Raw genomic sequence first — 15,153 nt, forward strand, 5'->3', positions numbered from 1 at the left:
CATAATGCCTCTCTATAATCGTCTGGGCTAGAAACGCCCTCCAGACCCAATACCGCCGATTCGCAAAAATCTTGGTACTCCCCCTGGATCTCGCCTTCTTCTGCATCTACCCTGCCAGTGGGGTCGCCCCCGAGCATCCCGGTCTCAGAGTGACGGCATTGTTGGAACCACTGAGTAAGTGGTTCTCGATGCACAACATCCATCAACCGAAGATGTGGATGTTTGCATGTTTATATGATGTACACGCAAACGCCCTGATATAAATATCATCGTGTCCGCGTCGGCATGGCTCGCCGACACAAGGCCATTCGCGATCCGCCTAACTCGACTCTTTAGCCTCCACATCACACATTGATTTCACCATGGCAGCCCGATACTCCATCCCCTCCGAGACCAAGAAGCTGCTCCTGGAGGGTATTCTCGCAAACCCGCTGATTCGAAAGAACCTCCCTGCTGGCGCTTCTGAGGCCGCTAACAAGGTATCCTTTGTCGGCAGCGATTCTCCGAGCTTACCGGTCAACTGGCGTTTTGCCGAGAGCATCTCCGCCCTCAAGGGGTATGAAGCCACCATACTCAACGTGCTTCTGAAAGAGAAGTACGGCATCGAGCCTGTCCCTGTGACAATTAATACGTAAGAAACTCCCCCCTCTAAGCTTCCATCTTCACACGAGTTGTATATGTACCACCATGACCAAAAAATGGCTTAGGCTGACGGGATATGTAATCGAACGTCAAGAGACCACGCCCAGCTATTTATTATGTCGACTTTAATCTGGACCCTAGATTCGGCCGGCGTGAATCTGCCTGCAAGCTGCATTACCGACCCCTCCAGGAGGGCGGAGCTGGAAAAGTACTTCCCATCCTGGGACAAACACAACAGCGTAGGTAGCTGGTACCGCGCTGATGCGACCAACATATACAAGACAAAAGACGAAAAGTTCTTCCATCTCCACGGTGAGTCCTGTTTGTGCGTTGCTTTGACTGATACCTATGCAAAGTAATAAGCTGACTACCGAAATCTCTTTTACCGTGATGTATATATAGGCTCTATGAACCCTGACCCGACACTCAAGTCCATTGGCCTACCAGCAAACATGGACTTCACAACCCCGGAGGAGGCCACCGCGTATATCCAGGACGCGGTGGCCAAATACACAGCCGAGGAGCTCCAGACTCTGGCTGATGGGCACAGGCAAGCAGGCACCATTTGCTGGACGAAGGAGGAGTTCAAGGCGTCCGAGCACGGCAAGGCCAACGCCGATGCCGGCCTCTTTGATCTCGAGGCGGTCCCCAACCCGAATCAGGGGCCCGGCTGGTGGACATCCATCCCGCGTACCTCGCCGGCTCGCCCTCTTGCGGGCCTCAAAGTTGTCGACCTGACCCGCGTCATCGCCGGCCCATCCATCGCGCGCGGCCTCGCCGAGCTCGGCGCCAGCGTCATGCGTATCACCGCACCGCACCTTCCTGACATGTCGGTGCTGCACCCGGATCTGAACCACGGAAAATGGAATGCGTGCCTCGACCTGCGCGAGGAGGCGGACAGGAAGAAGCTCCGGGACCTCATTCTCGGGGCTGACGTCTTCCTGCAGGGCTACCGACCGGGTGTGCTGGACAAATACGGGTTTGGCGAGGATGACGTGATCAAGATGTGCGAGGCCCGTGGCAGGGGCATCGTGTACTGCGGTGAGAACTGTTACGGGTGGCGTGGACCGTGGATGGGCCGCTCGGGATGGCAGCAGATCAGTGATGCGGTAAGGATATGTAGCCCCCCCACAGTACCTACCCTGTCCGGACTTGGTGTGCTGACGTTAAGGATTAAAGTGCTGTGGCGTGTCCTATGAGTTTGGTAGGGCGATGGGCAACAACGAGCCTGTCACCCCTGTGTTCCCGAACTCGGATTACTGGTAAGTCCCCCGCCACGGGATTCTTAGCTATGATCGAGGTTGCCCTGACGAGTATTCCTAGCACCGGGGTATGCGGAGTAGTTGGTATCATCACGGCGCTCCTTCGCCAGGCCGAGCACGGAGGCTCGTATAAGGTGAAGGTACGTACCTACCACCTCGCTCCAAATGCGAATCATGAAGACAACAACATGTCGCTTCTAGCTAGCACCTGCTAACAGACAAGTGTAGGTCGCTCTGAACTACTACTCTCAGTGGCTAGTTAACAGCTGTGGCATGTATCCCCTGGAGGTATGGCAAGACGTGTGGCAGCGCAACGGCTCGCCCGTTTTCCGGCACTATCACTCGATGCATTACCTCATGCCGAGGGTTCTCGGGGCGGTGCAGAAGAGCAGCGCCGACAAGCTCTTCAAGGAAGAGTTCTTTACCCAGTATTTTGTCAAGTCTTTGGGTAAGACGATGCGCATCGTGGCCCCGATCCTGCAGTTCCCCAACCAGGGGGTGAAGCTCGGGTTCGATGTTGGGACTCGGACAAACGGCGTGGACGAGGCGAGGTGGCCCCAGGATCTTAGCGTTGAGAATGTTGAGTAGTGGCAGTACTCGTGTTGGCTCGAAATGCCAGTCACACCCCTTAGCCCGACCAAGGTACGGGGTGTGGCACATTAGGTAGGTAAGCATGGTGATGTTGACACGCGGATTTATATCGTTGGCAGGCATCATAGAGTTGTGTGCATATTCGTATTGCTAATTGAGTTCCTAAGGTACCTATGTACAAGCATCGACTGTTGCACATTGAATACAAGAAGAGATGTAGATATGTACTTGAAGAGTGACCCGTTTGATTCAATCAGGCCTGAAGTGACTCGGTAGAAAATGAAAGTACCTCCGTGCAAGGAAATTCAAATTGAAACAAGTTGATGTGGCAAGCAAGCTTCCCTTGCCTCCTGTGGGGATTGGCTGCCTACCTACTTAGCAAGTAAACACAGCAGGACCGGGGATGGTATAAGTGGCAGCTGTTTCCATGACCGTTAGCAATAGTTTTCATATTTCCTCTCCCCTCATCATCTTTCCCAAATAGAAAAAGAAAGAAAAGAAGAAGAAAAAAAGAAACTCACCCTGGTAAGCATCATAAGTAACCCCCGGATCAGTACTCTTGTACGCGCCCGGGAAACTGACCAGTCCCGAGCTGGGCGTCTTGGTTCCCGAACCTGTCACCTGCAACTGATGGCATCCCGGGTAGAACTGAGCACCAGGATAAGAGTAGGCGCTGTGCAGCGCAATGATCTCGTGCCTAACCAGATAGTAACCGGGCTTGAGGCAGGACGGGATGGCGTACTCGTAGTTGGCCGGGGCGGTCATGAGGGGGGTCTGAATTATTTTTGTCGTCAGTGTCAATCAACGTTTTCCATACCAAGGATAGGCAAAGATCGAGCGAAGCGAGCAAGATAAAAAAAGAAAAAAAGAAAAAGGGAAAGAAAGGGAAAGAAAAAGGGAAAGAAAACTCACAGCAGCCCAAACATTACTCGTTCCCTCCCTCCCACCTTCCTTAATCTTGAACCACACCTTATCACTGGCGCTAGGGGTCCAGTCCTGGCACCCCGTGTCGGGACAGCGGGCCATGTAGGTGATGACGGGTCCCACGTGCGAGTCGGGCCAAATGGTCCAGCGCAAAGTGACAGTCGATCCGGCGGCGGCGGACGCATGAAGCTTGGCCGGGGCTGAGTCGGCGTTGCACTGAATGGCGAGGGAAGTGACGTCTTCGACGGGGCCGTTGCCGGGAATCTTACGAGAGATTCGATCGGGGGGCTATAGGGGAGGGAGGGAGAAAAAGTTAGGAGCGGATGGGAAAGTTTGGGATTATGGGTGTAAGGGGAGGGGAGAAGAAAACTTACGCTGCCCATGTAGGGGTCCTGGTACGGCTACATGATGTATAGAGTGTGAGTTTGTGAGATCCAAGTCAGAGGTCACGGTGATGGTGATGGTGTTACCTGGTAGAACTGTGAGGTTGTTAGCAGGTTTTCCTCAGTATAGTCCAAGATGAAGGTAGGTATTCATACTTGATAAAACTGACCACCAATAGTGGCGTTATCAACAAAGCCGTGAGCGGCCACCAGGCCGATGGAAGCCAAAAGAGTCGCAAAGGTCTTCATCTTGGTCTTTGTCGAGTGCAAGTTTGAGCTGACTGTCCAACCTCTGTCTGACAACAAGCGAGCCTCTTTCCTTTTCCATCCGGGTCTCAACTCCAGTATATATACCGTTCCTATATGCGGCTCTTCCTTTGACCTAGACCCAAGCCATAACTTACGAGCCCGGTTCGTCGCACCTAGCCATGTGGACTCAAACCAGACGTTCGGATATTCCGACGTCTCGATCCGGGTATGGCATCAAACCCAAAAAAAAAAAAAAAAAAAAAAACCATTAAACCAGGTTCAGATAGAAGAAAGACTTGGCGATCCCGCTCTCCTACGTTTCATCATACTGTATTTGGTAGCTGGACAGGGGACGGAGGCTGTACGATCCACCCTTACCCTTGAGGATAAGTTCTCCAAAGTCGTTGGGGAAGATGATACCGACAGGGCAGAATGGACAAGCTTGGGTTGATCCGCCAAGAAAAAAGACGCGCGTCAATGGGCCTTAATGGAAACATATGGTGATGGTGGTGATAGGGCAAGTTTGAGGTTTCTAGCTTGGAAGAGGCGTACGCCATTGACAAACGGGGCACCATCTTCCGAGCTATTGCTTTGCTGTTGGAATTACCACAAGAATTGACCCACCAATGGTATAACCACCGAGCGCGCGCGGGGGAATTCAAGGAGTGTGTGTTGGGAGGAACTACCATATTGTAGAGAATGCGCATCGTAATGATGGTGAGGGGAGAGCGTCGACGTTACAGTCATATGCGTGGTGCGTAGTCCAGTTGTAGTCCATATCGGATCAAGTTCCCGTCAAGAGTCTTGGTATCGACGTGAACAGTGAAAAAAGTGATCAACAGAGGGGAAGATACCAGGAAACTGTTCCCGAAAAGCCGCTATGGTGTGAACTTCGGGATAATTTTCCAACGTTGGCTTCTGAAACTGTAAAAGCAATCAGTCTAGCTGGTCCGCAAATAATCCGTTCAATCACCGGGGCCGACCGAGCACCCACACAAAATCCCGGATGCCGGCCGACCTCCGAGTTTGGTGATCCACTCCTCCGTACTGTACCGGTGTATTGATCATGGCCCCGTGTCCTACCGGCATTCGAACATCGATTGTATTGTCCGCTTGCCAGATTCCTGCCAGTCCCCAGTGAGGAAGAGGGCTTGCGACTGACAGTGTAGGACATGCCAATTGCAAAATAGCAATGCTGTGAGTCAACTTTTGGGGCAATGATAAGCGCTTACTCCTCCACACGCTACTACGTCTCTAGGACAAACTGGGGAAAGGGTGATGAATCTAGGCTGACTTGACGCATAGAGACCCAGTGAGATGGTCGAATCGTGGAGCCTCATGAGTTGGCAAAAAGCCTCAATGTTGGGCTCAACCATCGCTTGACCAGTATGTAATCCCAACAAAACACACAAAATCCTCATGAATAGTCAGCAGGCATGGAGACTCCGGAGGAATCATCGCCGGATCAAATACTTCGTCCACCGGTCAATTCATCGGCTGATGAGATTCGACTTCTCGACATCTTTCCATCCGAAAACAAGTCTTCTCCGATAGCATGCAGTTACCGCGTGATTAGTCTGAAGCCTAGCGATGGGCAACAAATACCTTTTTACGAGACTTTGTCTTATGCGTGGCAAGATGCCGGCAGCGACCCAGAAACAGAGGCGCCTCAAATCCTCATCGACCATACCTCTTTCCCAGTCTCAGCGAGCCTCCTACGAGCGCTGCGGCGGCTTCGATTTCCCGACCGTATAAGGACGATATGGATAGACGCAGTATGCATCAATCAATCCGACAACGTCGAAAAGACCCAACAAGTCAATCTTATGCGCCGCATCTACGCCTCATGTACCCAGTGTAATATCTGGCTGGGATATCCACGAGATGTAGGTGTCTCTGAGGAAGACGCGCAAGCGGCTTTCGACACTATCGCTTGGATCAGCGCGACAGGCGAAGCGATGGACGCCAGGTTCAGTGGGATGGATGTACCTAACCCGGCTCTGCCGGATTGGTTTCAGGATGGTGAAGATGGCGGAAAGGAGGGACTGAATGGCGAGTTGCGGCTGAGGGCGACCGAAGCGTTCTACAAGCTCTTTAGAACGCCCTGGTGGTCACGAGTGTGGACCGTGCAAGAGGCGATCCTCCCTCCTGCCGCGACGGTGTATTGGGGCGCCTGTGAGATGTCGTGGCATCTGTTTGACATGGCGTCTGAGGCAATCATGGGGCCTACTGATGGAAGGCGAGATGAGCACGTTGGCGATCTAATGCCAGACGAGTTTAACAGGTTACAGCTGCTAAACTACCTGACTTGTCTTATGAGGGGTATCAGCTTCTCGTCTGCTGGTGAAGAGCCTGTATCCACGCTGTATCGCTGGCGCGATAGGAAATCCACGGACCTGAGGGATAAGGTGTACGGGTTGATGGGGTTGAAAGGCCGAGCATATAGTGAGGAGGAGGAGGCGGCGGAGGAGGAGGAGGAGGAAGAGGAGCACGACGACGACGAGGAGGAGGAGGAGGAGGAAAAAGAAGACGAGGAGGAAGAAGAGGAGGCTGGAGAGGAGGAGGAGGCGGCTTTTCTCCCTGGTATCCCATCGTGCGACTACACTTTGGATGCGCAAACACTCTTCTGCCGTGTCTCATGGGCCCTTGTCAAGCAATCTAACAGTCTTGAACCCCTCATGGGCCGACGGGGAGAAGGGGCCAAGTTGGAGGGTCTCCCGTCGTGGGTGATAGACTGGTCGCAAGACAGATGGTCGGATGGCTTCTTCTACTTCGATACGGAAGAACACAAGGTACCAGTCCAAGTGCCAGAAGCCGATTATTGGGCCCATAAGTCACTCTACTATGAATACTGCGCCGATGGACCTGTTATGGTGGGGGGCGGTCCGAGGCTTTTGGACGAAAGTGGACGGGTACTTGGATTGGACGGGTTCTTGGTCGACAGGATTGCGGTGGTGGAGCAGCGCGAAGTTCTGGGGAGACAAAGGGTTCCGGACGACCAGGTTCTGGCAGCGAGCGCTGCGCGATATGGGGAGCTTATGGGGCGATGCCATGAGTATTTCTCGTCGGCAAGTGAGGAATCATGCAGGCGGTGGTTGAGTGGTCGCTGGATGCAGGAGTATCTCGGCGTGGTGACGGGCAAGCTTGACGCAGCAAACCCAGGCCATTATCCCTTTGACGGGGACGAGGGCAGCTGGGCGTCCACATATCTCCAACACCATGTTTTGTTCGTCACCGAAGGAGCCAAGGTCGGGTTCGGGCCTGTGACGTCTGAACCTGGCGATGAAGTCTGGATTCTCGAATTGTGCAGACACCCAGTTGTGCTTAAGCCTCTGAAGTCCGAGGATCAGGAAGGCGAAGGGGCGAACCGGTGCCATGTTACTTGGGTGGGCGACTGTTGCGTGTACGGCATCATGATGGGAGAGGCTGTCAAGGGGAAAGAAGATGCTTGGGTGGAGGTTGCGGTGCACTAACAAGAGAAACCTCCAATTTCATCATGTCATTGCCCACCCGCATACATGGAAGGAAGGATGAAAAAGGGAAGGAAGGAAGGAATATCTACTGTTGGACTTTTTGTAGTCGGTTGTCGCCCCGATTGGCTGGCGTTTGACAGCTGCAGATGCATAACGCGTTTACCCCTCCTTTCTCTCTTCAATAATGCAACTTCATCCGTGAATCACCGCTTCCACTTCGGGCTTCTTCCTGTTTGCTCCCTCATTTCGGAGGCTAGATATACACTACCTACCTATACTTCGAAGCTAATTTTGTTAGTTTTCTTGTTAACTATTAGGACATCCAGAAACGGTCTTCGAACGTCAAGATTCACACAAAATATATGAGTTCTAGCACGTTGATGGCTAGACCAGCGGCAAGTCACAAACGCCCTTCATCTTGGGAAAGTGAATCCAAGAATGGGCACCAATAAATACTCACCACAGGAAGCAAAGCCTCACATCACCTTCTTCCCTGCCGCTGCCGCTGCCGCTGCCGCTACCCATTCCCCTTCCGTTCGGCCCCCAGCCGCCTCTCTGTCCATTCTCCTTCACCGAAGAGGATACAGCCATACTCGCATGTGCTATTCAACAAGATCAAGACCCTGCAAGATCCGGTTACCTACATAGGTACCTACCTAGATACCATAGAACCGAAGATCATACAGGACAGCTTCGGAGCGGTACAGGTATGACTTCCAGGTGGCATTTATATGGCAATTCCTGTGTCCACTGTCAAAGAAAACTTCGAAACCACATACAGGACGTCATGCCATCGCATTTCTTCAATATCATTATTATCACTTGAGCAGGTTGGAGGAAGTAAGCGTATTACATTTACAGTTCTCACTTTTAAACGGTGTCTTTTTTTTTTTTTTTTTTCTCTTCCCATTCTACATTTATCTCATTTACCGAGTACTCTCCAATTTAACTTGATACCAGCTTATAGGGTGTGATATCAAGATAGACAATCACATACGACCATACCCACTGGAAAACTCGGGATCCCGTCCGCTCTCCCATAGATAAGCCAGTAAGGGCCAAACTAGACGTGCTAACCCCAACCCCGGTCACGCCCCACCCTCGGTCATATAACTTCATCACCAGGAATCAAATAACATTGCAAACTAGCCACTTTTACAGGGATTTTAATACTTCAAAATGTCATAATTTTATTCCTAATACTCTTCAATAATATAAAGGATTGGCTGGAGGGCTCTCCCCAACTCTTAAAGCAGTCTCATCGTCGTCGTTACCGTAGCAACCCTTCTGCGCTTAGGACCCTCCTTTAAAGCATCACAAACTTCTATTATCTATTCTATCTGTACAAATTTATCGTTACCAATCTCTTTAACCTTCCTTTTACCTCTAGGCTTCTATAACTCCAATTAAATCTATAAATATTAAATTTAGTAATCCTTAGTAGCGAACTTAATGTTCTTAATATTAAGGGCCTTGGCTGCCTTAGTGAAAACAGTCCTAATATTACGGTCGATAGAGGAGAAATTGTAAATACCTCCCAATATATCCCTAGACCTCTAAGGAATTGGAAAAATAATGTTTCCTATCGAAATAAGTTCGTTTAGTAGTATTCTAGGTAGTAAAGGCTCGGCTAGCAAGGCATTGTTATTAATAACTACCGCGGGATCGTCAATAATAATAGATTTATTTACTAGCTATATTCCTATTTTTCTAAACCCTAATCTAAGGTTTCTAATACTTACCCCCCTTCTTAAAACTTCCTAATAATACTTAAGGAACCGTTATTTATTTACTAATACAAATATTAGAAAATTAGCGAAATCCCTAATTAAATCTCTAAAATAAGATTTAATAATTGAAAAAATAAAGTGGTTAAGCGGTTAAGTCTTATAGGAAGTATAAGAAGGTAAAAAAAGTAATTAAATATTGTATTAAAATACTTCAATAAGGAAGTCGTTAATTATATAATTAATATACTTATCGAAGATTAAAAGACGCTAACTATCGTCGATTAGCTTCATTTCTAATAGATAAACCTCCTTCAACTATAATAGTACAATTTCTAAATTGCTCTATCTACTAGCAATACTAATATACTTCCAACTCTTAAGTTCGTAGTCCATATCAAAGAACCATTATCCTTAGAGGTTAATACCAAAAAAAATAACAACGGGAATCAATCTCTTACCCTCAATAGTACCAAACTTAATAATAGTTACCCAAATTGTTATATCGGTCGTTATTAAATATACTTTCTTCGTCAAAATAGTCCCAAGGACTTTACCGTCTATTAATTTTAATTCTTAAAGATTATATTTATTTATATTAGATATATTAGTAGGAATAATACCCTTATCGCGAATCTAAACTTCCAAAAAGTCGAAGAATTTTGTAAAGGCTTCCTTAATAGACCCCCTAACTCTAACTAACTCAAAGGGGCTCGAAATCTTTATTATAACAATTAGATTTCTTTTTATAAAACAGTCTACCCAATGCGCCCCCAACTTATTATAATTGCCTCCTCTTTTTAATATCGCTATTATAAAGCCAACAATTTAACGACGGTTAAGAGCCCAACTAACTTTCTCTTTATTTAATATCCATTTGTATAAGAAGGATTCTTAGGCGGGGGACAGCCGTTATTAGGGTATTTTAATTATACGAAGGGAGGAGGTGCCTCGTATACGGTCGGAGATAGTAGATTATAGTACGCTATACTTCTTAGTTACTATACGCTAGGAAAGTCCGTTGCGGACCTTAGATATCGCTTAGTCGAGTAAAGACGAAGCTATTGCGACCGGAATCAATCAAATCGATAGTATTTTAGTAGAGTTATTGTTATTAAAAGATCGAGAGTATGAAAGTGTATAGGAGAAATGGCGGTGTGGGGATGTGACCGAGGGTGGGGCGTAACCGGGGTTGGGGTCGCGACGTATAGTAGTTGGGTCGGTGACGACCAGCGAATCCCTGGTGTTGTATGTTTTTTGGTCCTTCCGTCTTTTTTTTCTCCGCTTTGTTCTGTACACCTTTCGGTTACCCGTCGAGATAGGGTGCCTTTCAAACCTATCTACAAAGAGTAGGGCACGAAATTACCAGACGGCTCAAAATCCCCGGTGAGCCTTGGTAAATATGTAAGTTTGTTTAAATTTCTCAGCGAACCGTCCGTGATTGAACCTCTAACTCAATTTCTAGGTAGTATTCATTAACCATGCAGCATCCCACGGCCCCAGTGGTTGCGGGGAACCTTGCTAACCCCGCGAGCCTGCCATTCCGGCTGCTCGAGAGGTATTCCTCATATGTTACGAAGATCTCTCCCGTCTGAGGGATGTGCCAAACCTGTGAGGCAACGTGTAAGCTGGCGACTGCACGAACACATGAGAGGGCAAAAGGGGGAGAGCATGCACATACCTCTTGGTTGTCATCTTCAATATTCGGAACAGTCAGAAACTGCACCGGCTTCCTTTTGAATAGGACCTAGTTGGTGATTATGGGGTAAGCAGCTTGAACCTGCTCGAGAAGCTCATCCCAGTCGGAATACTCCCCCACTCCCTCCACGTCGGACAGCTTGAGGCCGCTGTTAACGAACTGCTCGCTGGGAGTCCAGTCACGGTCCGTCTCTGGGCTCTCCTCGGCATTCTTGGATGCCTTTCTCCAGTCGACGAACTGGACTCCAAGTGTCCAGTCTCGGGCCCTCAACATGGCGTCCAGTTCTTGAGGCCGTTAGCCCCAAGTTGGTTTCGTGATCCAACCGCCGCTGGTGTCTTGTCCTGCGGAGAGGGTAAACTTACCTAGTTGCCTGCCCTGTGCTGTGTCTGGGTTGACTCAGCCGGATTCAACTGAGCGCGGCCCATGTACGGTATGCACTGGTCCAGTCACTGAGGGAATTCGTACATAACACTACCTCTATCTATATATGTGGTGCTAGTTGACTCTAAGGCAAAGTTGTAGGTGTTACGATATTCTCCCCTAAGTTCTAACAGTCTTGAGAAACTCTATTGAAGCGACCGGTCTTGTACAGTTATCCCTCCGTCCAGTCCCTAACCCCCTCCCCCCAACTCCGAGGTCACAAATCCCCATGAGATCTGCGTCCATGACAAAACATGACATACAAAACGGAGAATAAAGCCAAAACAAGCCCTATAACAAAAGGGATGTGAATGCGGGTGAAACGGGTGCTAACGCTCTGCCAAAATGAAAAACGAGATCGACTTGCCTCTCGCGGACCCTGCGTGGGCCGCAGCCTACGCCTCGAACAAAAACTGAACTTGTCAGTCTGGAGAATGACGTGACCATGTCCCTCCACCCATTCACCCAAGACGTGATCCTGCACCTTGCGACCGAAAGCTTGGCCCCACCGGTCCCGAGGGACCTTGCTGATTCCGTGGGCCCGCCAACTCGGCTCTTCCAAGAGTTCGTCCCAGTCGGGGTATGGTCCCATCCCTTCCATATCGCAAAGACGGAGGCCGTTGTCGAGGGCGCGCTGGCTTGGATTCCAGTCAACCGACAGCGCCAGAGTTTCAAGATCCTCGGCTACTGGACCCTCAGTGTCGCGAGTCTCTTCCTTGTTGGCCTTGGTGAAGAAGCGGCAGAGGTGGCTGAGGAATTGACTTACAGCCCCCAAATCTCTTGGAGTCTCTTCAGACTGCTTCGGATGAATGGCAGGCATTACTTCAGCCTTTTTCCAATCTACAAAGTCGACACCCGCTGTCCAGCCTCTGTGCTTGAGCATGTAATCGAGCTCCCTCGGCCACCGGCCCCAGGTCGGCTGTCTCTTCCGACCGTTCGAGTCTAAACAGAGATACGCGTTGATGACGGCCAACTTCCACGACAAGCCGGGAAATTGTCTTAGTCCGGCGCCGGGTAGGTCATCGCCATTGGGCAGCTTATCAGGAAGAGTTGAGTCGTAGGCATTGTAGCCTTTCCACGCCGGTTCAACTTCGTCATACTTATGCTTGAGCCAGCGGTATCGAGTCAAGTCGTACATGCATTGACCGCACACGGGGTCGACGACATCGGAGAGACGGCCGCCTACAATGCGGCAGTCCCAGCCCTTGGGGTTGTTCAGGTCGGGGTACTGAGCGCGAAGGCGCATAACCGGGTAGAAGCCGGGTTGACGGATTGACTTGATGTCGTATATGACGGGCCGAGGGGTGAGCATGCGGATGGCTCCGTTAGGCCCTTGCTGGCTGAACCGGGGAGAGCCGGCGGTCTTTCTCTCGATGTAGTTGTCGTTGTTGGCCGCAGATGTGATGTTACGACGGTAATTGGCGATGATCTCGTCGTCCTCCATGTCGTTCTCCTTGTCGGCGACATTCTCATCGCTGTCCGGACAGTCCTTCTCTTCGTCCGAAGAGTCCTGGCTGGCGTCCGTTGTATCTTGTCTGACGTCCGTCCCATCCACGGTCGTGTCCTGGTCGAGGCGAGCAGTAGGTGCATCCCTGGAAACCTCCAAAAAGGTTTTCGGAAGCGCGAGAAGACTGGCAATAGAACGTGTGGACTTGTTGGTAGGGATGATAGCAGGCCGGACTTCACAGCAGCATCCGGTGTAGTGAAGATCGGTACGACAGACGGGGCATTCAAATTTGCGGTACGGCTTTGATTGGCCGTACTTGTGGCATTCCGCCAGATCCATTGTCGTGAGACGGCGATCCTCTGTGTGAATTAGGAAAGGAAAATGTTAGATCCAAGCTCAGTTCTCACCACCCCAACAAGAGGAAATGAAAAGAAAACTAGAGAAGAGAAAACCCAACAGGATTAAACGTACCTCGAATGCCGGCAACGGGAATTGGGTTGTTGGGCCCAATGTAATGCTTCGTGGGTTCGGCCTGGTAATCACGCACCCAACCCTTCCAGCATGTTAGTCCAAAGAAATGCCCACAAGGTAGGACGCATCCTGGGTGCCTGACCACGGTCTTACTGGTAGGGGGAATGCCCTGTATGTCAAGCTCCTCGCGGCAAAGTGGACAAAGGGCAAAGGGGATGGGACTAGGAGAACATTCGGTGGTGAGAGACAACGAAGCATCTATGTAATCCTTTATCTCGTGCCAGACCGACACCTCGTAACGGTTGGCGGTGGTCTGGTTGACGATATTGTGTGACGACATGGTGGTCCTGTTGTGGAATTGGGCGATGGAAGGAGAATAATTGAGTTGACGATCAAGTTGCAATGGCGTAGCTAGGTAGTAGCTAGCTTGCGACGAGTGACTGAGGTTGATGAGTTGACCGAAATTGTGAGATTAATGTTCGATGGAGGAAGAAGGACAAACTGGAAGAAAGTTCGTAGACACAAGAGATATTTATAAGGGCTTAATCCACCCTGAGCCTGGAACCCTTCCCCTAAAGCTTGGCCATGACAGCCTCAGGTTTGGCCTTGGTCACCACTAGTAGCGTGCAGTGAATGGCCGTGGAGCCACAGAATATATAATAGGACGCCAGATTCTACGCGAGTGAAGGGGCCCGGACGTCGACGAAACCTTGTGCTAATGCGAGCCTGGGTTGGCACCTTCACCAGAGACAGTTCGCGACGTCAAACACGGACAACTTTTCATGACTCCAAGCTGCCACTCAAGCAGAGATAACATGGACAGAGAAAAAGAGCTCATAAGCCAGCAGCTGTAGCAGATGTAACGATGGTATATACGTCCCCTAAGCTAAACGAGGTACGAGTTAAACCAGTGGGAAGGAAGAGGTATACGCTACCGCGGCTCGGAGATGATGATACGGTAACGGAGTTCGGGGAAGTGGCTCGTCACTATAGCAACAACACCTTCGTGGCGTTGAGATAAAAATGTGCCAGCGCTGTCCAAAGGTTTTTTGGAGCCAAGGTTTACTATCGCAAGAACAAACAGAACTGTTAACGTTGAGTGCAAGAAGAGAGAATCCCCAGCATCTTAGAATAGGTGAATGGGAGGATGGGTTTTATACATATGACCACTCAATGCTTAAACCTGAATTTGGAGTCCCCAATCAAGAGCCAAACGACTTTAACGGTGACACCAGTCATACAGTCATACCTGGAACTCCCTGGGAACTGAAGGATGACAGTTTGTCCAAGTGGTCAAGGTTCGTGACGCAAAGGACACTCGCAGTTTGTGCAAGTTTGAGCGTCAACAGTCGCCTAAAACTAGTGACACTGGAATGAGGATGTTTAAAACTCCAGAATCAGCACATCGTCTGCCATTTTACGCTCGCAAAGCACAATAGAGCTGGCCACTGGGCCATCAATCAACAGGCTGGCCATGATGCCAAGAAGTTGTCCTTTCCACCCATCTCTACAAGCACCACTAAACCAAGCACAATCATGCGCACACGTAACGGTAGGCGGCCAGCGAATCGGAATGATAAGCCCGCTACTCAACGCATGAACAATCAGCTTTCTGGAAGCTTCCCTTTTCGCAAATGTTTAGATCATAACGGATCTTGGGCTAGAATTGCTTGATTCTAGCATATTGGTATACGCGACACCACGATCGTTGACTCCGTTCCTTCTGAAGGAAAAAAAAAAAGAACCGGAATCACAGGCCGGCATACTGACCAACCTGGCTTCACAAGCGTTCCGGCGCCTAGCTACTGGCGGGGTACCGGAAGCCGGGCTTTTGAGACGGACCCAAACAGCTGGAATTTGGGGGG

At 50.0% G+C, this 15,153-nt stretch overlaps 4 protein-coding genes across 4 annotated transcripts; 2 read left to right on the forward strand and 2 right to left on the reverse strand.

Moving 5' to 3' along the window:
* Window positions 1–362: 362 nt before the first annotated feature.
* Window positions 363–2,703, forward strand: NCU07899 (CAIB/BAIF family protein; the record flags this gene model as incomplete). Its single annotated transcript, XM_957322.3, has 7 exons — window positions 363–631; window positions 737–954; window positions 1,045–1,751; window positions 1,822–1,904; window positions 1,966–2,044; window positions 2,133–2,567; window positions 2,663–2,703. 6 exons carry the CDS (start codon window positions 363–365, stop codon window positions 2,490–2,492), a joined length of 1,716 nt encoding a protein of 571 aa, XP_962415.3. The 3' UTR covers window positions 2,493–2,567; window positions 2,663–2,703.
* Window positions 2,704–2,870: 167 nt separating this feature from the next.
* NCU07898 (endoglucanase IV) lies at window positions 2,871–4,051 on the reverse strand (the record flags this gene model as incomplete). The annotated part of the gene is made up of 5 exons (XM_957321.2): window positions 2,871–2,914; window positions 3,017–3,269; window positions 3,408–3,707; window positions 3,794–3,820; window positions 3,959–4,051. The coding sequence occupies 5 exons, from the start codon at window positions 4,049–4,051 to the stop codon at window positions 2,871–2,873; spliced, it is 717 nt and encodes a 238-aa protein (XP_962414.2).
* A 1,436-nt stretch (window positions 4,052–5,487) lies between these two features.
* NCU07897 (hypothetical protein) lies at window positions 5,488–7,733 on the forward strand (the record flags this gene model as incomplete). Its single annotated transcript, XM_956693.3, has 1 exon — window positions 5,488–7,733. One exon carries the CDS (start codon window positions 5,488–5,490, stop codon window positions 7,522–7,524), a length of 2,037 nt encoding a protein of 678 aa, XP_961786.2. The 3' UTR covers window positions 7,525–7,733.
* A 2,941-nt stretch (window positions 7,734–10,674) lies between these two features.
* On the reverse strand, window positions 10,675–13,628 carry NCU07896 (hypothetical protein; the record flags this gene model as incomplete). Its single annotated transcript, XM_956692.3, has 6 exons — window positions 10,675–10,860; window positions 10,933–10,998; window positions 11,071–11,215; window positions 11,634–13,176; window positions 13,289–13,370; window positions 13,431–13,628. The coding sequence occupies 6 exons, from the start codon at window positions 13,626–13,628 to the stop codon at window positions 10,675–10,677; spliced, it is 2,220 nt and encodes a 739-aa protein (XP_961785.3).
* Between the last annotated feature and the right edge of the window lie 1,525 nt (window positions 13,629–15,153).

The sequence above is a fragment of the Neurospora crassa genome, linkage group IV, assembly GCF_000182925.2.
Source record: "Neurospora crassa OR74A linkage group IV, whole genome shotgun sequence".
Taxonomy (NCBI): Eukaryota; Fungi; Ascomycota; class Sordariomycetes; order Sordariales; family Sordariaceae; genus Neurospora; species Neurospora crassa.